Source organism: Gambusia affinis, linkage group LG03 (genome assembly GCF_019740435.1).
Source record: "Gambusia affinis linkage group LG03, SWU_Gaff_1.0, whole genome shotgun sequence".
Classification (NCBI taxonomy): Eukaryota; Metazoa; Chordata; class Actinopteri; order Cyprinodontiformes; family Poeciliidae; genus Gambusia; species Gambusia affinis.
Window position 1 is genome coordinate 23,463,033 of NC_057870.1, and position 27,436 is coordinate 23,490,468.

Here is a 27,436-nt window from a genome sequence, read left to right on the forward strand (position 1 = left end):
GTCACAGCTCTTTGGTGATATGAGCCAGACAAATATCACAGAGCAGTGAAAGACTTGCTGAGCACGTCATCTTCTGTAGTAAAAACAGGTATTAACATCACTAACCATGGATAAAGTTTGCTGCGCCACCAATTGTCAAAGTACAGATTAACACACTTAAACATAATACTCCCTGAATATTTTCAGAAACTCTCTTGACCTCTTCTACTCTTTAACTGCACACACCGTACACAGACAAAAGTCAAATCCCCTTCATTCCTTTTTGTATTGTCCTGTCTTCTGTTTGTCGACTCGGCCTCAGGCTTATTTCTGCCTCCAAATCTGTTCCAGGATCCAGCATGTGAAGTTCAGACCATCTGAGTGAGAATATGTTAGGGACTCAGCAACATGTCTGCACCTGAAAGAATAAATTAATTTCAAACTTTGTTTTTGATGTGTATGTCCCTAAAATGTAAATTCTACACCATTAAATCATTTTTAATGTTAACAGTTTAATTGTTTTCAGATTTTTTTACTTAAAAACCACAAACTTGGGAAAATGTATTTGTTATGTATAGAGTTGAGGGAAAACCATGCAAAATGTTCTGATTGTTTTACAAATAAAATCTAAAGTTTGTCTTTCTTCCACGTGTTTGCAGTGCCTCCTAGAGGGTATGTGGCAAACTCCATGTAACATCTTAAATTTCTTTCAACAAGTCAAAGATCTTGTTATCTTTGCTCAAAGACCAAATTTGGAGTACCCCAGCTATTCTCCCACCTGAGCTGTGGCTCCTGCAAATCCTCCAGAGTTTCCATGGGCCTCTTTATTTTTTCTCTGACTAAGGCTCTCCTGGTCTGTCAGCTTATTTAACTGAAAAATCTCTTTCTGAGGTATTTAAGGCATTGTGTTACTATTAAATTTTTTTATTTAACTTTTTTTTTTTTCTTCCCAGCCATCCCTGAACTCTCTGCTGTGTTCTTTGGTTTTCATGATTCTGTTTGTTCACTAATATTTTGTAGCGAACCTCTGAAGGGGTCAATACACACTCACACCTTAATTGTAAAACATTTTTAACATATGTCTCCTCTATTTATCTCATAAAATCTTATTCAAGTAAAGTTTACGTTTGGAATGTCACACAATTTTGAACATTTCAAGGTGTATGAATACATTTGAACTTTTACATTCAAATTTTTCTTTTTTGTTACCATACATATGAAACCAGTCTGTTACCCAACTTTACAGCAAGCCGCTCCAAATGGTGTTACAAGGTTTAATTGGTTAAATCAATACAAGCTGATTTACTCTACAAATTAAGAATGTAGGAGAAACCAAGAAAGAGAGAAATTGAACTGAAAGGAGCATAGGTAAGAGTATCAGAATGAAGTGGGAGATACATTTTGTAAGTAAAAATATGTTCTGTAACTTAAGGTCCCACAAAAACATTATGATGATGTCTAAACGTTAACAGCTGTCTTGTGTTCTTATATCCAAGAACAGTTTTTTTTTTTTTTTTTTTTTTTTTAAAGAAATCTTAAAGAAGGCAAACTTTACAGGGTAAGGATCTTGTTTCCATTCCATGGACCTTGTAGTTATCAGGCTTCTCTCGTATGGAGACATTTTTCAATTTTTAAAACCAGCCTTAAAATGTTCCTTTCTAATAAAGCTCATAGTTAAAAATAGGAATGTGTGCCTGGTAGTTGGGTGGGGGAGTCGAGGGAGGTAGAGTGTAAGGTCTGATCTGGTGGGAGAGAATGCAATGCTCTGCTCCTTTCATGCCTCATTGTGAGGGGTTAGGTTGTTCTGAACTGTTTCTGTAGACATGGGCTTAGGCTACTAGAGAATACAATTATTACTTTTCCTCACTCTTCTACTTTCTCCTTCCACTACTCTCAAATTTGCAATATTTGCTGTAAATTCAAGTGTTAACTTTATATTTTCTGTAATTTTTTTTTCACTCTGTAGTATCTAAATCTACAGTGGTGTTTTGTTTGGCATCAGCAGAGATAATGCTGCCAAAACTAAACCCTCTTCCTCTCCTGCTGTTCACTTTTTTACTTTTTATTACAGTACTCCTACATCAGTTCTTCTGCTAGATTTTTACACATCTTTCCCAGGGATCCCAATAAATGTGGAGGGTGTTGTAGATAAAATTCTGCTCTTTAGCTCATCCGACGTACTAATGTACTATACAGATTATTGTATATGGTTCATTTGATTGGTTTATTTGAACTTTCAAACCCTGTTATTCAAGCAGATTACAAAATCAAAATATATAATGCAATTAACAAGTCAGATGATCTAAGTTTAACGCCATTTTCAACCAAGTTGGTGCAACACCCTCCATACTATCACCTTTCTGAATCACATTTTCCTCCTGATAACCTCTGACACATTTCAGCAATAAAAGCTTAATAGTACGGAACCAAATGTCCATACAAGGCCAGGTTTGGTCCAATCACGTGTTCCTGCTAGGATCATGTTCCCTGTGCACAGGGTGACTCACAGCAGCCATAAAAACAATTTAAATGTAAAAGCTATATTTATCCTTACCATACAGAGGTCTGTGCAGCCCTGTCAAGAGATAAGATTTTCATATAGTGAAAATTTCAAATGAGGATTGTTGAGAAAAAAGGTATTAAATAGAGAGCTGCCTGAAATGTGTTTTTAGAAAGCTGATGATTTTAACAAAGAAAGAAAGAATGCTGGTAATGATTTGATTCAATAAAAAATGGCTTGTATGTGCATGTACCACCATCTGGTGTCCAGTTTGAACCAAACAACCTCAACCTCCACATTTTGTGTATGAAGAAATCTTGATATGTGGAAAGAGAAATTCAGTAACACTATTTTTTTTTTAATCTTTTTTTTGCCTGAACATTTTAGGCCCTGGACTTCAGTTCTGGCAGCCCTGTGAACTTCCTTTTGAAGAGAACTGGCCATATTATGACAATTTCTTTAAAATAACAAATGTATTTAAAAGTGCTTAGACACACTGCTGTGGTCCAAAACCCTTTGGCATTTTAGAGCTTAAAAAAAAAATGCTACTGACCTTTTCTTGTAATCGGAATAGAAATGAAGAAGTTATTTCAAATTTGATTCACACAATATGTTCTGGTTTTAGTGGAGCTCCAGGTAACATTGCTCACCTTCGAAAAGATAGGCAATTTCTCTGAATAAAACAAAAGCTGCACATACAAAACATATCAACATGTATTTCATTGTACAAAAGCAAAATAAAGACATGCATGCATTTACTATGCTATATTTATAAATGCTTATGAGGAGTTTATATGGCAACATCATGATTAACATTTATTCACATAGAAAAAAAAGACATCTGAAATACTGAAGGATTTGCATATGTTATCTTATGGAAATATTTTTTATAATAGACAAACATCTGTCCTCTGTGCATCAGAGGATTTAAGTAGACCAGCTACAATAAATATTACTTATATTTTTATCCCATGGTAAACGTCTTGCAATATTTTAAGTTTTGCCATACAATTCTTAAAGCAATATGTAAAGAACTTAAACACAGAAACAGCTTGTTTTACTGAAGGACTTTTTAACATTTTCTTAAGCTTAAATTACAAACTTTAACATTTGTTAAAGTTTATCCTGGTCTGTAAATGACAGACCAGGATAAAGTTGTTCATAAGTAAAAATTATAAAGAACAATTCCTTTATTTTTTTTACAAGTAGCAACAGCATGCACCGCCCCTTTTTGAGACAAAAATTCTCTTAATGTGTAGTTAAATTTTAAACGTGTAGGATTTTATCACAGTATAGAGGCAGAATGGCCCAATCAAAGTCCACAATCTGAATCCAATAGAAAATATGTGGAAAAACTTGGAAACTAATATTTGCAATCAGTCAGATTGGACCATCTCCATTTAGTTTGTTTGAGATTCATAGAGTATCCAAAGGCATATGGACAAAAATGTCTTCATATATGCCAAGCTGGAAATCAGAAAGACCGGCAGGTGTAATATCAGCAAAAGATGGTTCTGCAAAGAGTCATCTCAGTTTGACTGAATAGAAATACACACCGCCCATTTTAAAATCTAATCTGTCACATACTTCAAAAACCATTTCAAACCCATTTCCACATCACTCAATCCATTCATCCATTGGATAGAAGTTGAAGATTTGTCTGCAAGGCACTGTGTCCCCTTTCGAAGCTGCACTTTCACACCACCAGGATAAAATTAAATTAATGCCAAAAAATGTAGCTTAAATTATCTGTGCACACATTTGTGAATTGAACCAGATGGATGAACATTTCACTCATGAAAACCAAATGACATAATTTTCAGTTTATCACTGTGTTTTTGCTGCATACAAACAAGCTGAAAAAATATTTTTGTTCAAAATCTATCATTAAAACATCACAATGCCAACAAGAAGTGTGTCAGTTTGGGAAAACAGGCTTTTGATTGCAGGAAGAAACACTCTTCAGCCCATGATGTTGGGCACAAACTAAAACAAAGTCTTGAAAAGATTATGAACTCCATCAATACTTATAGTTTTCATACGGAGCACTGGGCTGTTACTTTATTAAATAAATGTAAAATAATAAGGTAAAATGAAAGCAGAATGAGCAAATGTCTCACAATGACACAAAAATAAAATAGAAAAAAATAAACGCAAACATTAAAAGCTGTAGGAAGGCAACACAGGATTGTCCATGATCATCAGGGTGAAGCTTCTGCCTTACTCTGTCCGTGCAGAGACGGTCCTAGCCTGTTTGGCACCCTGGGTGAACCACCCTACCAGCACACTCCACCCCCCACATTGAGGTTGCTCACCAGGGGGGTTGGCGGGTGTTTGGCAGTGAGTATCTATAGACATTCAGAGAAGAAACAAGATTACTCGGGAGAGGAGGAGGTGGTGGTGGCGGGGGATACCCAAGCCGCTCCCCCACAAGATGCTGCCCCGGGCTGTTGCCAATGTCACCTATATCCACGGTTGTATGAGTTGGTGATTGTGTGACTAAAAAGTCAGAAATGTGTTGTTCTGTGTAAGGAGGTGGGAGATCATCTGGTTTAATTCCCAACTGAAACATAAAAAAAATAAAGAAAACCAAAGAATTACAAATTAAACTTGGAAACGAATCAAACAAAGTTGGCACTTGCAGATAAAACATGTCATTAACTAGTGCATTGTTAGAATCACCTCATTATAAGATGGTGGGGGCTCATAGCGGATGGTGGTACTGTATCTTGGTGGAGTGAGCTCGTCACTCTCGTCACTGTCCCGCCGTGAGTTATTTCGAGGGAAGGGGATGAAGTATATGGAGCGCATCTGGCTCCTTTGCTCGCTGTGAAGTTGTGCTTCCCTCTCTATCTGCTCCTCTCTCAAACGGGCGCACGATCTGCAGAAGCTGGTGCAGAACAGGATGGAAAGACCAAAGCCCAGGAAGCCCAGGAAGACCCTTAAGAGAAAGATGAAGAAACGAGCAACAGAAACATAAGATTATGGCTGGGGAATTATTTTGATAACAGCTATCAAACTCTCTTTCCTCTCACCACCCATGTTTGTATTCGAACCCAGGCTACTTGTGTGTTTTCTGTTGAACAGGTTTCCTTCTCCCCTGCACTGGAGAAGAAGCTACAGAATCCTAAAGGTTTACAGGGCTTACAATAGTTCATATGGATGCCTTCACAAGGAATAGTGAAGTACTGTCAAAGGGAAACACACACACTGCACACTGTCCCAAATGAACACTTTCTGGTAGTGTAGGAAGTTCAATATATGTCTTTGTTTCCAAGAGAACAGCAACTGGTTTTCTATTTACCACACAGGCCCAGAAATATCTGGATGTTTTAATATGTAGGAGACAACTCAAATAAAACTGAGAGAAAAAGGCTCCTAAATGTTTGTAGATATTTAGTATAGTTCATACTTCATTCATTGCAAGGGAGTAATATAATTTTGGGGCTCTCAGTCATTCATTTGACCCTTTTTAGTTTGATAAAGTAAATCCTAAAAATCTAAATAATTGGGTGAAAAATATTGAATTACTGACAATGGGCTGAAACTGCTACTTGGGATTTATAGTGTCAGGTTATGATGTGATTTTTATTGTTATAATTAATATTTTTAGGTTTGGCAAGCCTAAACAATTATTAGTAATTGTTTAGGCAATTACTAATAATTGCCTAAACAATTATAAATGTTTCTGCCTGAACATTTATTGTTCAGGCAGAAATAAATGTATTTATTTCTGCCTGTGGGAATAGTTTTCATGCTGGAGTAAATAAAATTCCTACACAGGGGAGGAGGGAAGGAGGAATATACTTTTTGATATTCTTTGCAGTTCTTTGCTACACAATGTTTCAGCTCTTAAAAAAAAGAGTGGTTCAAATAAGTCTTTAAGAGCCTATGATTATACTGACATTTATGCACATAATGCCTGTTTTTTGTACAAACAACCCAAAGTAGAGATGAATGGAGATGATTCTTACTCTAGATAAGGAAAGGAGTTTATCATTCTTTCCGTGGGAGGATGTCACAGGATGGATAAGAATGGAAATGGATCCACGAACAACAGAATGAACCTAAAGAGCAAACATGATTTAATAAATTCTATTGCAAATGACATGATGAAGTGATTTCATAACACTGACAACCAGCCACAGATTTCTATACAAAGCAGATCTTCATCTTCTGCCAAAATCAATAAAAACACACTTTGTACTCACAAACCCATAAATGTTTTGTCCTCCACACACTGATGTAAGAGGGTTTTATTGCCCATTGATACTGAAGGAAAAGATATGGTTGTCGTACAGAGACTGATTTCTTCCCAGAAACAGCCTGCCCTGTGGTGACCGCAAACTGCTAACAGTTATTCAACATGGCGGCACTGGTTGGTATTACGTAAAAGTACAGTGATGATTAAAGTTTATCATCACTGTATTCTCACATGTTCCATGTCTGCACTGAGAAAACTGACATAACAACTTGAAAGGAGGTCAGGCAGTGTCAAGGAAACAGGCATTTACATTTGGCAGAACCTCTGCTTAGATGATACTCCATTTTTGAAGACTGAAATAATTTCAACCAACTTTTGAGGCAAAGTTGAATAGTCTACATTGCTTTTTTGTGGTTTATTTGTTTTTTTAATTATTGCATATCATTATTTGTACTCATTCCCCTCACACAATCAGTGAGTCTCTGAGTAGTTTAATATCAGTATAAATATGATTGTTCTGTCTCAGAGTTTTTTTAAGAGAACAATCGGAGAAAAAAACATTATCATCATTAATTTGTAAAACTACAGAAATACAGGACAATCCTGGAAGGAGTTTGCAGATGAGGTTAACTTTCCAGAGCATTCTGCCCATAATTTTGACTATTTTTTTTAATATTATTATTTTCGTTCCACTTCACTATGCACCACCTTGAGTGAGCCTGTGACATAAAATCTCATTCATTTGTAGGAGGTGAGATGTGACTGCTGAGAAAAAGCTAATGAAGAACTTTGTGAGGTACTGCTAGCTTTGCTAAGCAATAAATCCTGATTTTAGTTGTCATTATAATGTATAACATGAATGTATTTTTTAGTCAATAAAAATACCTTGTTTTCAAATGAGATTTTATCAGCTCTGAAGGTTAGTTTTGTGATTATGACAGATTTTGACTAAACTTTAGTTTTCTTGACAACTTAAAAAGTTATTACATTTTGAGAAAAACTAGTTTTTAACAAGCTGAGAATGTATTTAACACAAGTGGACATTCACAACAGAAAACAAATCACATAAAGGATAGGAGAGGTCAAAACTCCCAGCGCCGGATCATTGAGCACATAGAAATCGCAGCAAAGTCAGTAAATACTCACTAAACAAACAGACTTCTGCGATACGGTCCATTTGACAACAATTCAGATTAAATGCGATCAAAGTTTTGTTATGAAAGACGTTTCAAGTTTTAAAAAAGTGGCAAAAAAGGTGAGGTTCAGGATCTTACCTTTACGTGATGTGTCCTTCCCAGGTGTGGAGCTGAAAGGACAAAATCACTGGAGCAGAGTGCAGTTTTTATTGTGGGTGTGCTGACCAGGAGTTAGAGAGCGTGCATGTGTGCGTGAGAGTGTGTGTGTGGGTGTGTGTGTGTATGTGCTGTGTGTGCTCATGCATCAGAGCAAGGGCAAAGCCCACAATGTTTATCTGCCACTAAAATGCATTCAGAAATCTCTCTCCTTAGCTGGTCAACAACCAAAAGCCTCACCAAAGGCCAAAATATAGGTTATCAAGTAAAACATGCACACATTATGTGTGATCTGTGTGAGATTGACGTTGTGTTTTATTACTCTGTGATAAATGGTTCCTCGTGAGAATTTATGACAGTGTTATGAGATTTAAAGGAGCAACCGTGCTTTTCCAGACAAACTGATAGCTAAAGTAGTTTAGAAAGAGTTCAGGATAACAGTTAGCTTCCCGCCACGCAGTTTGAGTCCTCAGTCCTCATGTTCCCTCTGTGTTCACAAAAGGTCATTGTTTAACCTGCAAAGACACAGTTGTTTCATTTTGTATCTCTCACAGCAAACAACTACCTTTTGAAAATGGACAAAGTTTGAGTTATTTATAGAAATCACACTGATGCTAAACTCAGTTAAAATAAGCCTGATGTACAAAGCTATAAAGAGTCTGAAATTCAGACTTTCTTTAAATGACAGTGACCTGAGTAAATTAAAGTTTAATAATAAAAAACAATAATAAATAAGTTATTTTATTTATTATTGCAAAGTTAGAATCCAAATCCAAATTCATATGAAGTAATAATCCTCCTACCTAAACTGGCATTACCACTAAGTCTTTGCAGTAGCAGACAATGAGAGTTTTACATTGCTGTGGTGAAATTTTGCCCCTCTCACTTTTGCACACTTGTTTTCATATAACCACAATGGAATATTTTTAAAATATAAATAACCTATTTAAGATCATACCACAGATTTAAGAGTGGGCCTTGACCAATAATTTCCAAAAATATTTATGTATCTTTGAATCAAACAGAGCTGGACCTTAGGATTTTCAGAATTTTCTGCAAGTGAGAATAATTCATGGTTCTATCAGAGGGCAAGGCATGCAGTCGTTCAGGTCCTGCAGCAACAAAGCAATGTGGAAAAAAAAAAAAGTTTCATTTCATCAGGTTATGCTTGTCTAACATTACAATTACTTTAATTATCTGGAACAAATAATTTCTCAGAGTACAATATTACACCACTGCTAAAAGGTTGCAAAAGACAAAAACAACCTTGAGAGGACATCTTTGTTAAGAATGCAAATGAAAATTCATTCTTCTTTTTTTTTTTTTTTACATAGAAGTACATTGTTCTGCATGAGCCAAGCACACCCAGCAGTGATAGGAATGACATTATCTTTTTCCTGCCGTGTCTGTTCTTCTCTGAGCTGCAGAGGACATTAAATCATTATGATCAGAGCAGCCGTCCGAAAGAAAAGCAAATCAAAACAGCAGTGAAGAGCGCAAATGTGCACAAGTGACTGGCATAAAACAAGAAAGCTGTAATGATTAAATATTGACCTCACAGACCAGTAAACTGTCTCACAGTGAGGGAAAAACTCCTGCTTGCTGTTTAGAGAAGTGTAAGGATACAAAGGTTGAATCCATGTAGCTGTCTGGAAGAGAACATACAAAGTTTAAGTAATTACTAATAATAAAAGAGCTCTTTGCTCTTCAGCTGCAGATTAATCATGGTTCATGGCTTTCAATTAGATAAAATAGTTCAGAAAAGGCTTTGCCATCTCCATAGTTACAGTGACTTACATTTAATATATTTTTTATTGTGGTTTTATGTGGAAAACTAATTGAAGACAAGCCTGAGTAGTGGAAGGAAAAAGATGCATGGCTCTCAATGTTTTCAGAGAAATTTCAGATGGAATCAGGTTGTAAAACAATATACCTTACTATCTAAAAATGTAAAGATTGTGCCACAGCTGCAAACCTACTAAGATATGACTATCAACCAAAGTAGGCAGGCCAAGTATTGACAGGTTGGTTTGTCAAGGACATGCCACAGATTTAAGGCTCATGGTTGCCCTGAGGTGAGAGACCCACAGTTCACATGGAAGAACATATTGGAAGAAAATCATTCTTTTTTTCATAAAATTGGCTTCAAGAAATTGTTGAAAGAAGTTAAAAATAATTCCCTTTCGCAGTGAAGGACAATAGGAAAATAGATGATGCTACATTCATGGAGAAACTGAGGCAAAAAGGGACTTGATGCTCAGATAGAGGCTCATCTTTCACCAGGAACTTCAAGTATACAATACAGCAATAAAACAGTTTGCATCAAACCATACTTGAAGCTGTTTCATGTCTAATTGGCATAGTCAAAGTCCAGGCTTAAATCATAATGAATAAATGTAAACTAAATTTGTAAACTAAATTGAAATGAATAGAGGAGGACAGCACATAGGACAACCAAAGATGAAACAAACTTTATTTCCTCCAAATTTCTTTCAATAAACATTAAATTCACCTACAAAACAAAATAACATTATGAAGCCAAAGTGATGTGAACTTCACAGTCTCTCATAAATGAGAGCATGTTTACAACACATTTGACAACTACTGCCAAGAGGAGCTTCACCAAAAAAACTCATCAATTGTCATTAATTTTCCCCATTCTGTTTACTGATACACAATAAAAAAAAATAAAAAATTAAAAAAAAAACCATAATTTTAGTCTCTCCTAAGTAATCACACAATCTTCATCCTTTTCACTTCTCTTTTGTGTTGGGCTGCTAGTGAAAAACTATCTGGTAGTAAAATACCTTACAATAATAAAGGATTTGTTGAACAGTGCATTTCTTAGAACACATTATTTACAACATGTTGTCAGAGTTCTCTGGAAAAATGCATCTTCAATCCAAATTTATTTTTACAAAAGCACAACTTTACAGCAGTTCAAAACAAATCCCACCAAAGACCTGACATAAGATCACACTTATACACCAAAACACACACTCAAAATCAATTCAGGCATCGCAGAGAAGAAATATTCAGGCACAGTGTTTACAGCTCTGACCAGTCAAAGTACCTTTAATTGTTAAGTTATAAACTGTTTTTTCTTAAGTATGGTGAATGTTTTAAGAAACATTTTTCTTCCTCAAAGAAAATAACTTTATTTTTGGTGGGTCTGAAATTAAATACTATTTGTGCATTTTTAGATGTGCTGTAGAGAAGCTTAAAACAAAGTTATTGTATGATTTGAGAAAGAAGAAAAACTATCTTAGTATATTTGATTAAAAATAATCACATTTTCAAAAATAAAGAATTTAGTCAGCGTTTTAGTGCAAAATGTTTAGAGGTTGTTATTGACATGAAATTGATTTTATGTCAGTAACGACATGAAAACATGTTGTGCTCCAATCACAACCGGTTAGTTGTGCACTAACTAGTTAGTGCACAACTTTCCAGCAGAAAAGCGCCTTTCGTCTACTCCTTAATCTGGGCTAATCTTTACAAATCCAGATAAAGGAAGAGCTCCAGTCAGGATCTGATGGTGGAGGTTTGAAGAGCCAATTGGGCTCCCTAAAATATCTTAATAAAAAAATTTAATCTGGTTTCACCTCTGGAAAGAGAAACCAGAATCTGCTTGAACAGTGGAGTAAAACAAACAAATAAACAAAAACTACTCCCCTAGCTCTATAAGTCTTCATGAGATGGTCTGTGCTGGTGCTTGTTCAGCCAGGCCTCTAGCAGAGGAAAGTTGGAGTCTGTCCAGCGGATGTTATCCTCAATGGTCTCGTAGGTCTGCTGGATGCACCTCATTTTTGACCCAGTTTCCTCTGTCAGCGAGTCGAAGAAGCTCCGTATCTAAGGGAAAGGAACAGGTGAAAGACTTACAGGAAGTACACATTTCTAAAAATACAAGCTTTTCTCTTATTAGCAAAAAAAAAAAAAAAAAAAAAAGGAAAGTACAAAACCTTGACATAAAAAAGTAAATTAATATGTTTCTTAAAAGTCAACTAAAATAAATATTTACCTCCTGGAGCATTTCCCTGGTAGAGTATTGGTTGGTCACGCCAAGCACCATGTATGATACAGAGTGAGAGCCAAGGTCAAACCTGTTTCAAAAAGGCAATTATATGCAGTCATTATCAAAATTTAGAAGCTCTGTTTAAATTAACCAGGAGTAAAAAAAAATGTTAATACAAATGCAGTAAAAATCACTTATATAAAATCACGAGTAGTGAAGAGTAAAGTGCTCTGACTTCTTGATCATTGTGTGCCAGTTGGCTCGGAGAAAGTCCCAGGCCAGTTTGTAACCATGAGGATTCCTTCCAACAGAGAAGACCACATCTGGGAGGTCCTGGGTCTTCATCACCTCTCCTATCAAACTCTGCTCCATCATCCTTGAGATGGAAAACAAGAAAAATATTTTGAAGAATAGTGCAGTGAATTCTTCGTTTGCTTTAACAAAGATTAACTGCTGCTCACCACTTGAGCTTGTCCTTCAGATAGGTGACGGTCATGGCAGACTTTATGCGGCTCTTGACAGACATCTGCAGTGAAGTGCGGTATTTCTCAAAGAGGAAGTCCCACCCCTCTGGTGTTCGTGCTCCAATCACAAACACAGCCATAGTGATGTCAACAGGGAGGCTGCGAGAAGAGGGATGGATTTTACTATTTAAAACATTGTTTGGTAGTGTTCATTCTTTCCCTTCGAATGCTTAATTATTCTGAAGCTGAAGAGTGACCTCATGGTGCCATCTGAATCCTTCCACTGGTTAAAGAGCTTGGTGGCTTTGGCTACACAGGGAGGATGATTCCTGACGCAAGCGAACAGCAGCAGGTAACTCCTCAGCACTCGCTCAGACACCGAACCGGAGTCACTCCATTCTTGACGATCAATCAGATCCCGGAAAAGATCCACAATGTAACCCTGAGGCACAACAGAAGGAGTGTGAAATACCAATGTGCCATGCAGTCTGCTAGGCTATGCTCACATCGGATTACGACTGACCTATAATCCCCATGATCACTGCAAATATGGAAAACCTAATATTTGTGTGACAGACTCGCTACTCAGCCAACTGGATTTTCTGCTGCTTTTTTTCTACTCCTTTCTAGCCCATCCAAAACAATGGATGGCCAAGCACATCGATAGTTGCCTGTGTTGGTTAAGATATCAATACAAAGTACCTTAACTTCTCCGGCACGTTTTCCTCAAAATCTGCATAAATTCCCAATATAAATTTGTGGTTTTTGCACCTCGACCATCAGTTTCAGACTTGCTTTAGGGCAGGGTCTCAAACTCCAGTCCTCAAGGGCCACTGTCCTGCAGTTTTTAGATGTACCACAGGTGCAAAACACTGGAATGAAATGGCTGAATTACCCCCTCCTTGTGTAGATCAGTTCTCCAGAGCCTTGCTAATGAGCTAATTATTCGATTCAGGTGTGGTGCAGCAGAGGCACATCTAAAAGTTTCAGGGCAGTGGCCCTCCAGGAGTACACCATCAGTATACTCACCAGTCTATCAGATGCAGTTGAAAGCATTTTGTCATTGTGATTATTTTTAATGCTTCACACAGCTGAGCATGCTATTCTGTGCAATAACTTTTCCATGGCCACAGCACTCTGTGTTCTCATCTTTACAGGTGCATTCAGGAAGAACTGTGCTTATGATTCTAAAATCTGCATGTTTTTTAAGTCAATTTTTTTACTATATTCAAAATATATTTATTTTAACTAACTAGTCTACAGCAATAGTTGAATTATTTTACAAACCCTATGTGATTTTTCTTGCATTTTTTCTTCTCTCTATTCATTGTGAATTTGATGCCAGAGCTTCTTTTTGACATAATGATGAATACATTTTATAAGCAGATAGAAACACTCAAAATCCCTGTCTCCCATGCAGTGACAGGAATGTATGCACAGTTTGGAGGTGTGTGATGCACATACCAATCTCTATGTATAAGGTCCCTATTGTTTAATTGTGAGTCGTTTCTTCAGCTACTGGGTCGTTTTGTTGTAGATAGATTGGTGAACCCCTGCACCCAAGGCATCCAAATGCCAAAGGTTGCAAAAAAAATTAGGTTACTTGGAGTGATGTCAGTGATGTTAGAGACCTGGCAGGAGGCCAGCATGGCCACTCCTTTAAATTCTCTGGTGATCAACCAGTGCATTTTCAGTGGGTCACACGTCATGGATAAGAAATCACTGCTGCTATCAGACTCCTTTGCATTGAGGAACTCATTCACCTTAGGGTGTGCACTGCAGTCTTGGTACACCTTAGAAGAACAGATGGTTTTTGAGAGGAGTAGCTGATTTTTAGTGTCATGGTGTGGTCTTAGTCTGTTGCAAAGGAGTCCTTTAACTGTAACTCAACATTTTATGTAATTGTATTTTATTCAAGCTGACACAAAAATACGTTTGGTTCTAGGCATATAATAAAAGTCATCTTACTTTCATCTGATTTTCCAGAACTGTCATGTCTCGCTTCTCCATCAGTTTGTAAAGAGGCACAAGCTCTCCGAAGCCCTGGGTCACAGCCATGATCTGAGTCTCTTTGGAAAGATAAAGGGACAGATCCAGGGCCGTATCCAGCCTCACCTTCCCAACACTGAAACACACATAGGAGAATGAGGTTTATACATTTCCACAGAACTGACATACAAGTCTATGATTGTTTTGATGTATTTCACCAGTAAGTTTATGTTTCAGATAAATGTTATTTTTCTTAAGTGTATGCATGATTAAAATATAACCAATTTTTGCTTTGCATTACTAAACCCAAATATTCCAACACCACACTAAATTGTTCCAGAGTGGGACAGACCTGACCAGCTGGAAGACGTTCTGGATGAGGCTGGCCCGGTCGTTTCCAGACAGAGCCGTGTGGTTGTACTGCAGCAGCTTGATGATGGAGTTCCAACCTTCACCAGCATAGTGGACCATGTAATAGCCACTCATGTTGACATTAAACTTCACCCAGTCCACTTCCTCTGGCAGGTAGAGCACATCTATGTACATGGCAAGAAGCACAACCACAGTTTAACTGACGTGAAGTTTGCGCATATGGATGATGTGAATAAATTTAAACCTCACCAGTCTTTGTCTTGAGAAGGTAACGATGAACTGTGTTGGAAGCACTGGTCATGTACGTTAGAGGAATCTGCCACAGGAATCTGACATATAACGTAAATGAAAACAAGAACCATTAAATAAAGAACCAGAACTCTGAGGATTTAATAAATTATAATAGTGTTAAATCATCATTTAAAGAAGGAATGTCAGCAAACTGTAATAATGTATATTTATGTGTTTCATGTCTATTACCCTTCAGTGAGCGAGGGATCATCTGTCCTCAGGAAACGCTCCTGACTGAGTCTGACCTCCCGACCTTTGACCTCTACTGTGACCAGTGGGAAGCCCTCCTGCAGTGTCCAGGTGTCCATGATAGTCTTGACATCAAGCTCATCATCAGAGTACCACTTCTAAACATGGGCAAACACATATCATGTTTAGATGCCTGATGAATTACTTCAATTCTTTAATATAACTCTACCAATCACAGTATTTTTGTTAAGTGACATAAGAATGCTTAAATGAAAAAAAAAAACCTTCACAACATACTTCTTATATCTACATTCGAATCAGTACTTGAAATATTTATAATAACTGGAATTATGAGAAGTAAGGCTTGAGGAGAGAGCCAAGTATATCTATCTGATATGAACGTTATTAAAAAAAACCGTGCGCTTTCTCAACACGGTTACCAAACAAAGTAAATGTTTGAGAAATTTTCAGAATGAGAATAAGCATCTGCAATAAAATATTAACCAATTTGAGGCATTCTGAACATCTTTAGCAGGAAAACCAGGAATGGTGGATTTATTCTGTTGCTCTGTAGAACCAAGCAGCAAAACTCACAGAAGTTCCAGACTGGAGTTTGCGTTTAGAGCAGAATTCTGTGTGTTTCAGTCGACCTTCATCCAGAGCATCTGAGCTGCAGATCTGGTGGAAATTTAACAGAGAATAAAAACACACATCAGAAAAGACAACATCAAAATAACAGCAAGAAGAAAAAAGAAATTAAAAAGACATTTCTCAGACTGCATGAAGAATGACAACTAATGCTAGAGTGTTCAACTCATCCACAAAGTTTACTTAGAGATTAATTAAAGACGACAAACGCAGTCAGGATCCGATTTTAACTCACATCAGTCAGACTCTCCCACAGGTGGCTGTTCACAGTGTTCTGGTAGCTGTAGCGCTTCAAGTATCGGATGATACCGATCTCAAAAACTTCCGGACTCAGGAAGTCCCGTAGCATGTTCAGAATACATGCCCCCTGAAAACATACACGCACAAACACAGTTAGCAAGAAAATAAACAATTCAATGTGGATAATGTCAAATTAAGTTATTTTACGTGTCCTTGAATTAGAGATGTATCAACCGAAGATATGTGGCATATTTCTGATCTCTGGTTTTTGCAATGATTTGACCATCCAGGACATATTTGGATTGCTTTTTAATATTTAGAAGACAACATAATGTCATTAATACTTTTTAAAACAAAGACAAATCTTTACAGAGCTGAAATTTAAATTGGCTGTAGCGTCTTTTATTTGGGTTTAACATGGTTAGCCAGCATTACAAAAACAGTGTGTAGATTCTAGTAAATGTGGATCCTTTCCTGAACTCTGTTTTATCTTTTTGAGATTTCTACCCTTGTCTGTTATGTTTGTCTTGGAAAAGGCTGACAGTATTATGGAAATATTATGGAAGTAACTCTGCAATACTACTTTCAACCTGCATATTCTGAAAATTGTTTTTTTTTTCTCTTGCAGCCTTTATTTTCCTCAGACATGTCTTGACACATTGTTGAAAATACAGTTCCCATTTAATAGAGTCATCTTACCTCATTAAAGCATTCACTGATCAGGTAAAATTTTAGACAGTTAAGTTAACTGTTAGGTTAAAACTATATATATATATATATATATATATATATATATATATATATATATATATAAAAATCAGCTGATCTGTCCAGATCTTCATTAATAACGTTCTAGCACCTTGTATGGTCACAACCCACAATATCTAATGCTTAAATCTTTCAAGATACACCACTGACCTTGTCATAAGACACATCATCAAACATCTCCTGGATCTGTGTGGGGTTTTCCACTGGTGTGGAAACTGGATGAGATGAGCTCAGAGAGTCTACCTCCATCGCCTCAAAACATTTGCCCAAGAAGAAGTCATCCTAAGATAAAGACAGCATGGAGAAATTTAGTTTGAATTAAACTTGAAGAACCAGGAACAGAAGAAGGTAAAAGATACAATAAGTTTTCTAAGTTGGGATCTCACCACATGAAGCTCTGGGTAGGTGATGTCGAGGGAAATGAACTCCATGAACTTAGCAAAACCCTCATTTAGCCACAAGTCATTCCACCACTCCATTGTCACCAGGTTTCCAAACCACTGGATAAATCGGTGAAAGAGTAAAAACTGATTTAATTCACCTGTAACCTCTTGAGGAGCAATAAAGACTCAAAGTTAACACATACCTGATGAGCAAGCTCATGGGCAATGACCTTGGTGATGCCCAGTTTGTCGGAGGCAGAGGACTTGTCAGGATCAAAGAGAAGGCCAGTCTCTCTGTAGGTGGTCAGACCCCAGTTCTCCATTGCGCCAGACTGGAAGTCCGGGATAGCAGCCAGGTCTGCAGGGAACCACATAAAGCAGGAATCAAATGTGGAACGTTCCCCTGCTGACAAATTGATGCTTAATTCTATCTAAATTAGTTTTAACATTTATAATGCTTCCTGGAAGCATGGATACATTCTAAAGATGGATTCATCTTAGAGTCAGCTGACATGCACCAGAGACCAAATAACAATGTACAATGTGTTTTCACTAACCCTGTTTGGGAAGTGGATATGGGATATCAAAGTAATCATCATAGAAGTCTAACAACTTCACTGCAGCATCCAAAGCAAAGGCCGTCTGATCAATCTTCTCTGGTACAGCATAGACAGAAATCTGAAGGCAATCAAAGTAAAATAAATTATTAAAAAACTGTTTATGAGTGCAATAAAATGTGAAACAACTTGGCCAGTACCATGAATGAAGTCTCACCTTAACTCCATGCTTTGTTGTTTTGCTCACAGACAGGAAGTCAGAGACGATGTAGGCCACCAGGTAAGTGCTCATCTTTACGGTTGTGTCGAAGTGATCCTCAAGCAAACCGCCTGGCAACTCCACTGTTTTAACCTGCAAACAGAAAAAAATCTCTGCTTTTATTTTACAGTTGGTCATGTTACAGACACAAAATGTCATGCATTTTCTTCGTAACCTTTCTAACTTAGTAATACATCTTTAATAAGTAAAACTCAGAAAAGTGTGGCATACATTTGTATTTGGCCGCCTTGAGTCAATACTTACACACATCTAAACAACTCAATTATATCTCTGGCTGTATGTTATGATTTGTCGTCCCGCTGATAGCTGGACCTCCATCCCTAATGTCAAGACTCAGGATAGTTGGTTACTTAACTCCATCAATTTTAAGTTAACTCTAAAAAACTTCACTGTTCCTGCTGAAGCATGCCTAAAGTATAATTTTGTCAAATGTCTCAGTGGGGAAGGTGTGTTCAGTGTGAAGTTCAGTGATAGTTTACCACTAAATGTTGTGCATATAGTCAAAATTAATAAATAAATATATTTTGGTCTTGTCTTTCATTATGTTTCTTGCCTCTGTTGCTTACGAAATACAGAAAATTAGACTTCTTAAAGATTTTTTTTTTTAAAACAATATTTTTTTTGTCCTTCCTTTTCTGAAATGTTCAAACTCACCTTGGGCATGTTGGAAATGGCAATGTGGCGTGGCTCACGGATGATCCGTATGGTGAAGTTGGCTTTGAAGGCAGGCTCGTCAAAACAGGGGAAGGCTCCACGAGCGAAGGTCGCCTCAAACTGCGTAGATGCTATGGCCCTGAGAGACAGATGGGTAAAATATTCACAGCCTTTTTATTTTCAATTTCAGAGTTTTATTCAAAGATTGGAAAGAGCCAAATGGAAGTGTCAGTAATGGTTGAAGATCATATTATGTGACCTTACCGGACCTCCCCGCTGCCCGTACGGTAGCTGCCTTTGTAGAAACCATGAAAGCTGTCAGATAAGTTTGCAGCAAACTCCAGCTGGACCTCATACTTTCTGCCCTTGGTCAGAACTGATTCGGACAGCAAAGCAAGCTGATGGAATCCAGGGTACTCCAGCACCCGTAGAGGCCGGACGCCCTCAGGAGCCAGGAGAACCACGTTGGAGATGTGCATTTGCTTGCCATGGAGGATAACGACACTGGTGTCTTCTTTCACATCCAGACTGATGCGAACCACCCCGGTGAAGTCCAGGGAGGTGAGGTTTGGGTGTATGGTCAAGTCATAGTGCAAGGGGCTGATGGTTACGGGAAGCCTCATGCGGTCCCAAGGGAAGGGTTCACCGTTGGTGGCTACAGGAAGCGCTTTGGCTTGATCTTGATTTGGGATTTGAGCTCCAGATGAGGGATGAATAGAAACAAAGAGCACCAGCAGGAGGGGAAACATGGTGGCAAGGACAACAGGAAATCCTTTCACCTAGAATATTATTAAAAAGAACAAACATGCAGAATTTAGTTTAGATTCATAATTGTTTCGCAAAGTAAATTACCACAGTTGAGCAGTTTAATCAAATAATTGCAACACAAGCACATTCACGGACAACAGCAGGGAAGACATGAGCACAACAGTTTCGATTTTACCAAAACCTTCATTCATTTGTAGACGCCAAACAACTAGAAGAATACATATTTCACATAAAGAAAGAACTTGTATGATCTTACAGCTTCAATATTGATCTATGTTAGATTTAAAAATGTAATATTCTTCCACCTTACCGTTTCACCTTCTCCTCGCAGTTTGTCAAGAGTGAAAGTGAAACAAAAGCTGGAGGAGGAATTATATGCTGGGCAGGAAACGGTGGAGAGCTGTCAGCAGTTATTTCCGTGTCACAAACTGAGAAGCATCCTCGGTTTTTAAAATGTAATGCTTTCCCACCTCTGTAAGTCAAACCAACACAGTCCAGAGACTGCGGGGCATGACAACAACCCGCCTGGTTTTGTCTTGTTAAAACTTTCACAGTAAATAAATGTGGGCTAAAACATTGCTTTAAAGTCCCTAAAAATACCAAAGGAACCAGGAGCATAATTTTCACAGGGACACTCTTGGGAAAGGACCAGGAAGTCCAACGTGTTTATGACTAAACTAATTCAGACCACCAGAGGGAGACATTGCTTAATTTTAAAAGGAGTCAAGAGGAGCAAATTCCTCTTGCCAGAAAAAAATCTAGAGATAAGTGAAAACTAAAAAGTATCTTTTAATTTAAAACCATTTTAAAAAAGCAAAACTAAACATGACTAATTCCACTTGTTATTCAATGGAATGAGGAAACTTGTCTTAATTCATTATATAATTTAGCGGGACTCCAAATCAGTTAGTCTCTTAAATAAGACAATGCACCAAATTGAGTGTTTTTCTAGTAGGACTAAACAAGACCATTATTTATTCCAACAGGAAACATTTTAGGAGACATGGCAGGCTGTACAATGTTCTAAAGCTTGCAGACCACAGAGTTGATAATAAAATGAATATCATGAAACAATATTTTATCATCTCAGAATAATTGATACATTATAAACTAAATAAAAAACAAAAAGCAACTTGTGCTAGTGGATTTAAATCAAGTATTATGTTTACAGTGTGTTACTAGAATATTAGGTTCATTAGGAATGCATAAATTGTCTTATTAACATTCCTAAATACTCTAAAAATACCCTTTTAAAATAAAACTTAAGACTATTGTTTGGAAAATACTTCATTGCAACCTGTCCTGGGTCACCAATGAAATGTAATTTTCAAAAGTCCAGCAGGTGGCAGTAAATTTACATGTGAGGTGGTTTGCCAACTGTCAACCACGAGCGAAGAAGTCAACCGGATATTCCGAGGGTCATTATGAGATAAACAATACATTTAGGAGGTTTTTCTCTTTAACTTTCAATAATTGCTGGGATTATTTCACAGGGACTAAATGGGTGCATATTATTGCGCCATATGTAATCAGACAACATTCTGCGGGAAGAAGAAACATATCTTTGGAAAAAATCACCAAAGCAGACTCAGGGTCGTTTTACTTAAATTTACTGAAAAGGTGAGGAGCTTAAATTAGCACATTTTGTGCAAAAATGTTGTTTGCAATGTGTTGTGTGTTTTTCTATCATTTTGCATCACCAAATACTACAATTATAATGCTCTGACATGCCAGGCCAGTTGCTAATGATGTTAGCTGCTAACCGTGAGACTGTTTATTATCTTTTCGCCGTTTCTCCCCTACTTCTGCGACAAGTTTAAGCTATTATTTAACAGTCGTCCCCAAATGTGTCATGACATTCAACACAATAAACTATATAATTGTAATGGAGCTAAATCCACTCCTATTTTTAAGACTGGGGTCATTTCAATAATCCATATTAATTTGGATGATTATAGTTTACAGCTATTGCAGGTTCACAGATCTGCAATAGCAAACTATGTTTAAACTCATTTATTTAAACTACCAACAATATTGGTATGATATTGAAAAATACCATGTTTTTCCATACCAGTAGCATTTATTCAGATATTAACAGTGTAACAATGGCATGTGATTTATTTGTGTTGTCAATAGGTAACAGATACTAAAAAATTAGTTGCTATATGATGGATTGTTTCTAGATTTTAACTCAACATAGGGACACTTTTGGGAAAAGGTGTCTTCCTAATTGGTCTAAAGTCCTAATATTATTTTGGACTTAAGTTTACAACTTAAAAATCATTATATTTTCATAATAAATATTTTTGCTGCATTACATTTCCAATCAAATCGAATGTGTTTTTATAGTTTTTAAAAATAAAACTATAAACTATTTTAAAAATCAAAATATGATTCTTTCTTTTTCATAATTCAACCATTACAAATGTAACTTTGAATACCTATTTACCGTTTTGTGTTTTGATTTAAGCCGTCAGTGAAAAGGCATTATGGTTTTAATCAGTGCTCTGTACCTATTAAACGCTTTTAAAATTCTTATTTTTTTTTTAATAAATGGATTAGCTTGTTGCTTTTTGATAGTAATCTTAATTTATTTTTGTTCCATGACTGTCCCATGATGGCTGTCTGTCAGGTCAAAGAAGCACGACAAACTCTTAAAAAACCCCAAGTGGAAAAGTTTGATTGCACTCAGCACAAGCAGAAGTTCTGGTGCTACTGCTGTGGTCTTGAAGTTGAACGGAACGTCACAGATGACAACATGACAGTGATGCATGGAGGCTTATTGGAGCACATGGCCACGTACGTCTTTTATGGTTAACTTTTGTATTTAAATTCTGTTGTTTAAACACTGGGTATTAAAAATCTCAAATACTTTTCATTCCAGACGAGAACACAGAAACAGTACTTATAAGTTTTGGTGGGACAACAAGGCTGACCCCAAGCTTAGAGATAGAGTCTTAATCACAGAGGAAGAAACTGAAAGGTAAGACAACAAGTTTGTATGAAAGAAATATGGATTTAAAATCAGTTGAAATCAATTACATTGTTTGGTTCTTTCTAGGTTTAAGGCTGAAGCGGCAAAAGTTTTGGAGTCCTTTGTGGAAAAGGAAGATGAGTATATTAAACAGGTAATGAAAAAACATTTTGAGTTGTACTTTTGTTATCTTTCTTGAGATTAAACCAAAAAACAGTCGTGTGCTTACATAATTTTATTTGCACACTTTCTTTTTAAATTGATCTTTCTTGAATTAACTTATTCGCTAAAGTTATTTCAGTCTGGACTATGTTGATAGGCAATGAGGCGTGACAGTGTGCAGTGAATGCTAACGAACAGTATTGTTTTCCTGCTTATCTTTCCATGTGTGCAGCAAGCTGATGTTATCCGGGCCCAGGAAAAGCACCGCCAGGAGGTCTTCCAGTGTCTTTTAGAGGTTTGTTTTCCAAAGATGCAGTGGCAGTATCCATCACTGTGGCCTTGGCTGGTATTTTTCTATGTAAAAAGGAAAATCCCTTTATTTCCAGCTGAATGTTTAGTCATCACAAGAGGTAAACAATATTCACCCAGAGGTTATTTATGAGATTGGGTTGCACAGATTTAACTAGTTAGGATTTTAACTTATGCAAGTTGTAATAAACTAAAAGCTATTTGGAAATTCAAGTCGAGAGGTGTAATGATGTTGCAAAGTAATTTACCAACTGATCGACATGATATGGAAAGAAATGTTGAGTGGAACTTGCAGGACAGAAAAAGAAAGATTAAAAAGCAAAATCGGTTATGAATTTTAACGGTTTCAAGGCAAAATCTAGTAAAGAAATTTAAATAAATGGATTTAGTCTTTTATTTAATAACTTTACTATATACTTTAATCCATCTGAAAAAATACATGAAATAATTGTAAAGTTTGTTTAAATATTTAAAGCAGCTTCAAAAATATTCCCCCTAAAAATCACTCATCATTTCTCATCAATCTTTGCACAAATATTTCCAATAACTACTAAACTTTCTTCACCGTACCTTCTACCACTTTTTCTATCACCACACATACAAAAAGCCATGTTTTAATGATTTTTTCCTCTTTTTTTAAATCCAACCTTTTCACCTTGTTTCATATTTTATGTTTGGGTTGTATTTTATTTTTGTTTTAGATTTTTTTCACCCTTTGTCAGTTAACTATACACTGTAGACAAAAAGAAGGTATTAATTAGTTGATGATTTATTCAAAAATATATAGCCCAAAATTGTTTAATGATAACAGAAAACTGAAGTTAAGCATTATTAGATGTGAGATATCCTCTGTGAACCCATGTTGGCTTTTCCTGAATCAATATCAGCCCAATGAAGAGCGGGAGTTATCAAATGGACCCAGCAGCACCGATCCATCGGTGGAGGTTTCTGTCAGGTAACGCTGTCAGCGTAAAACAGTAAAACATTTTATGTGTTCATTGATTTCACTGTGAGTGATGTTTCTGTTTGGGGCTCATCGTCTTGTCTGGGAACCAGTTCTCAGTTTCAGTCTCAAGTGTCGGAGCAGAAGGTTCGGAGCAGGTTTGACCCGATTATTGAGGCGCCCTGGACACTTGCAGGACAAAGTCTGACTTTTATTGGTTATCAGGTAAATTCCCAGCTTTTTTATGAAACTTTGAATGCTTATATGTTTGTATTATTTTTTTCACTAATTTGGTGCAATTCAAGTCAGTCTTTTTTTTTTTCTTTTGCAGGATTCATCAAGCAGTGGAAATGTGCATACAGGTAACTTCTTGTTAATTCTTTTGTTATTCATATACTTTTGCTGACTTTACAATGACTGACTTTCGAGATCTGTCTCCACACAATGCAGGCAAGCACAGTTTTGGAAGAATGGATATATTGACCTTATGTTTGACCACAATTTCCTCTGTTTTCTTCCATTTTACCTCTAAATTCTATTCTGGTGTATGACGGCTGTAGCTTGACTAAAATTGGGCCATCAACAGAAAAATTATCCCAAAAAAAACAGGAGAACTACAGCAACATGACAGAAAATATTTGGTGTTGAAATGTCTCAACATGAATGAAATTCTGCAACAGAGCTGTGTGTCTACAAATTCCTGCAAACCTCATTAATATGAAGAAATGTTGTAAAGAAAAGTGACTCAACATTCCTGCAGAGGCTGATTAACCCAGACAAAAATGACAGCTTTAAATTGGGTGGGTGCACAAGCTTTTGAATCATTGATTTTCACTTATTTGACAGTGAGAAAAACATTATTTTTGTCTTGACTGTATGTTCCAACTTATCTATTTTTAATTTAATGTTTTGGTCTTCTCACATGGTGTGTTGTTTCTGTAATAGGTTTGAGTTTAGCTCAACAGCTCAGCATTGCGTTGTTTGTGTTGCAGGAGCCCTTCCACCTTGGCTCCAAGATGATCCACTAGAGGGGCCGTCTGGAGCAGCGGCAGAGGCTGAGATCGGCCCGTCACTCCAGGAGTTCCTCAAGCAAAGTATGTTATGTTTTAGCACTTGCATTGTTTGATGTACAAAGGCCAACTAGTTATTAATTCAGGTTTATGAGTCACTTTTGTTCTCTAGAAAGTCCTGAAGTTTGCATTATCTTAACAGTTTAACTAGGTACTCCAGACACATCAAACTTCTGTGTAACAACAGAGTCATTATCTGTCTTTTTTCCAGAGGAGCAAGAAAAACTAAGGAAGCTTCCTCCGAATAGAGTGGGAGCCAACTTTGATCACAGCTCTCATACAGACGCCAACTGGCTTCCCTCTTTTGGTAGAGTGTGGAACAGTGGCCGGCGCTGGCAGTCCAGGTAAGAGCCACAATGGGAAAATAATTACCACTTCTGAAGAACATTGGAGATATTTTTAGGGAAAATAAGAAACCATTTGGCAAAGCTGTATTAGTTATAAGTAAGAAAGTTTAGTTCCTTCAATTTCGAGGTCCATACAATTGTCAGAACGGACAACTGAAAGCAATACAATTACGTTCATAATAACAGCAGTGTGTTTAAAAAGGTGAGGAAACCTCAAAATCCTTCAAATAAATTGTGTTTCAATGAACATAAATGCATTTGGGATACTGCACATTCTATTTCAAATCAAAAAAGTGGAAAAAGTAATTGAATATTACAATATTTTACAGAAAGTCGTGTTAAAAAATAGCAGTTTTGACATCTTTCTTTACAAACACAAAAATAAACTACATAAACTAAGAAATGCTGAAAGATTCATCTTTCCTTAGAATCATAAACTAATATTTAGTTGCATAACCATCGTTTCTGATAACTCCTTCACATCTGTGGTACATGGAATCAGCCATGTTTTTACAAGTGGATACTGTGTTGCTGGTGAGTCCTTTGCTGTCATCAGTGGTCATATGGCCGTTCACAAATTAGCACAGACTGTTGTGTTTTGCAGTCTGCTTATAGGGTTAGTATGTTACAGCAGTGATTAAAACAAATAATTATTTATTTTCTTTAATTCCTGTTCATTTGGTATATAATAATCAATTGTCATTTTACATTAAGAAGTAGTTCTAATGGTTCATTTGTTAGTTTTCATGTTCAAGCATTGAAGATGTCATATTTCTAATTTACATTCCACCTATGATATTTGATGTCAGTGTGATTTAATACAAGCTGCCTCTAAGCTCTGAGAGATAGATACATATGTAACATGTTTTTAAATAGATAACAAGGAACACTGCATTAAGTTTTTCTTCAACAGCTTAATGTTTTACTCAGAATCTGCTGGTCTTACCTAAATCAGCTGACAAGATGCTGAAAACCTGATTCTTACAGTCTAAGGAAGAGTTCAAGTTTACATTGTCTAATCCAGTCACACTTTGTCTCATCTTAAAGAACCTTAAAGTCTACACTGTTATGAGTTTATTATTTTTTTGTCCCCAACAGACACCAATTCAGACAAGAGGAGGGACAGAAGAATAAACAGAAGAGAAAGCGGGAACTTGCCACCGGCGGATCCAAAAAAACAAAACCAGTCGAACAGCCGCCCAGTTCTGATATTTAAAACTTGATTCCATACATTAGTACTAAGGTTTGGAATGATGTTTCTATGTGTTAAATTGGTTTTTATGCAGAATTTTTGTGAAGCTTTCTTGCAGTGTTGAAACCAATAAAACACCCCACAATTAATGAGGACATGTACCCTCTTGTGCTGTAGAGTTACAATTTACATAACGGAAAGCCTGAGGAAGGGTAATTTTGCCTAGTATTGAAATTGCATTTTATGTTGACAGAAGTTGTGCCTCATGCTTTGTTAGGCTCTTGCTTTGCCCTACAGTTAACAGAAAACATTGTTTTAAGGTATTTTTATTTCAGTGAACAGCAGGGGGCGTGAACAATCCAAATGAAACTGCCTGTTAAAAAGTTAACAAGATATCAGTCCTGTTTCTATTCTGAATGCAGCTTTACATTTTTTAGTATATGTTTTCTATTTGACCAGGCTGTAACCCTATAAATGATGAGCTTTCACCCCCGTTTTCAGATCATATTATGGAAAGAATTACGAGAAAAGTGCACAAAAGGCAAATGAGGTCACTTGTAGATGAATGACTGCTTTTGAATATGCAGTGTGTGGTGTTCTACTTCCCTATGCTAAAAAAATAGCATGCAGCCTTTTAAAGTCACCTTAACTTGTCAAGAAGGAAGATGGTTTTGTGTCATATTTTCAGTAAAATAAAAACACATTTCCAAATGCAAAAAAGACTAATTAAAAGAAGTCATACTGGGGTTTCTTAGGATTTTTATAAGCATAGGGTTTATACATGTAGTCTGATTTTCTGTCTAGAATTAAAAGTAATTTTATCACAGTGATATTTCAAAAGTGGTT

General features: G+C 36.7%; 3 protein-coding genes across 4 annotated transcripts; 1 reads left to right on the forward strand and 2 right to left on the reverse strand.

The window, feature by feature from the left end:
* Positions 1-3,179: 3,179 nt before the first annotated feature.
* Positions 3,180-8,044, reverse strand: si:dkey-283b1.6. The gene is made up of 4 exons (XM_044112540.1): positions 7,958-8,044; positions 6,454-6,546; positions 5,162-5,420; positions 3,180-5,042 (listed from the first exon to the last, which is right to left on the reverse strand). Exons 2-4 carry the CDS (start codon positions 6,477-6,479, stop codon positions 4,791-4,793), a joined length of 537 nt encoding a protein of 178 aa, XP_043968475.1. The 5' UTR covers positions 6,480-6,546; positions 7,958-8,044; the 3' UTR covers positions 3,180-4,790.
* Positions 8,045-10,423: 2,379 nt separating this feature from the next.
* Positions 10,424-20,227, reverse strand: erap1b (endoplasmic reticulum aminopeptidase 1b). The gene is made up of 19 exons (XM_044110711.1): positions 19,904-20,227; positions 19,090-19,604; positions 18,826-18,964; positions 18,109-18,243; positions 17,892-18,012; positions 17,538-17,692; positions 17,338-17,451; positions 17,102-17,233; positions 16,179-16,310; positions 15,890-15,973; positions 15,296-15,453; positions 15,065-15,144; positions 14,796-14,979; positions 14,423-14,579; positions 12,712-12,896; positions 12,452-12,613; positions 12,226-12,366; positions 11,997-12,078; positions 10,424-11,827 (listed from the first exon to the last, which is right to left on the reverse strand). Exons 2-19 carry the CDS (start codon positions 19,572-19,574, stop codon positions 11,657-11,659), a joined length of 2,817 nt encoding a protein of 938 aa, XP_043966646.1. The 5' UTR covers positions 19,575-19,604; positions 19,904-20,227; the 3' UTR covers positions 10,424-11,656.
* Positions 20,228-20,948: 721 nt separating this feature from the next.
* Positions 20,949-27,078, forward strand: cenatac (centrosomal AT-AC splicing factor). Of its 2 annotated transcripts, XM_044110720.1 has the most exons (12): positions 20,949-21,011; positions 21,087-21,213; positions 22,226-22,392; positions 22,478-22,576; positions 22,655-22,721; positions 22,962-23,024; positions 23,926-23,993; positions 24,095-24,206; positions 24,313-24,343; positions 24,974-25,075; positions 25,263-25,395; positions 26,497-27,078. In XM_044110720.1, the coding sequence occupies exons 2-12, from the start codon at positions 21,094-21,096 to the stop codon at positions 26,612-26,614; spliced, it is 1,080 nt and encodes a 359-aa protein (XP_043966655.1). In that variant the 5' UTR covers positions 20,949-21,011; positions 21,087-21,093; the 3' UTR covers positions 26,615-27,078. The 2 variants fall into 2 exon arrangements, with proteins under 2 accessions (XP_043966655.1, XP_043966654.1); XM_044110719.1 differs by having other exon boundaries at positions 20,973-21,213.
* Positions 27,079-27,436: the final 358 nt, after the last annotated feature.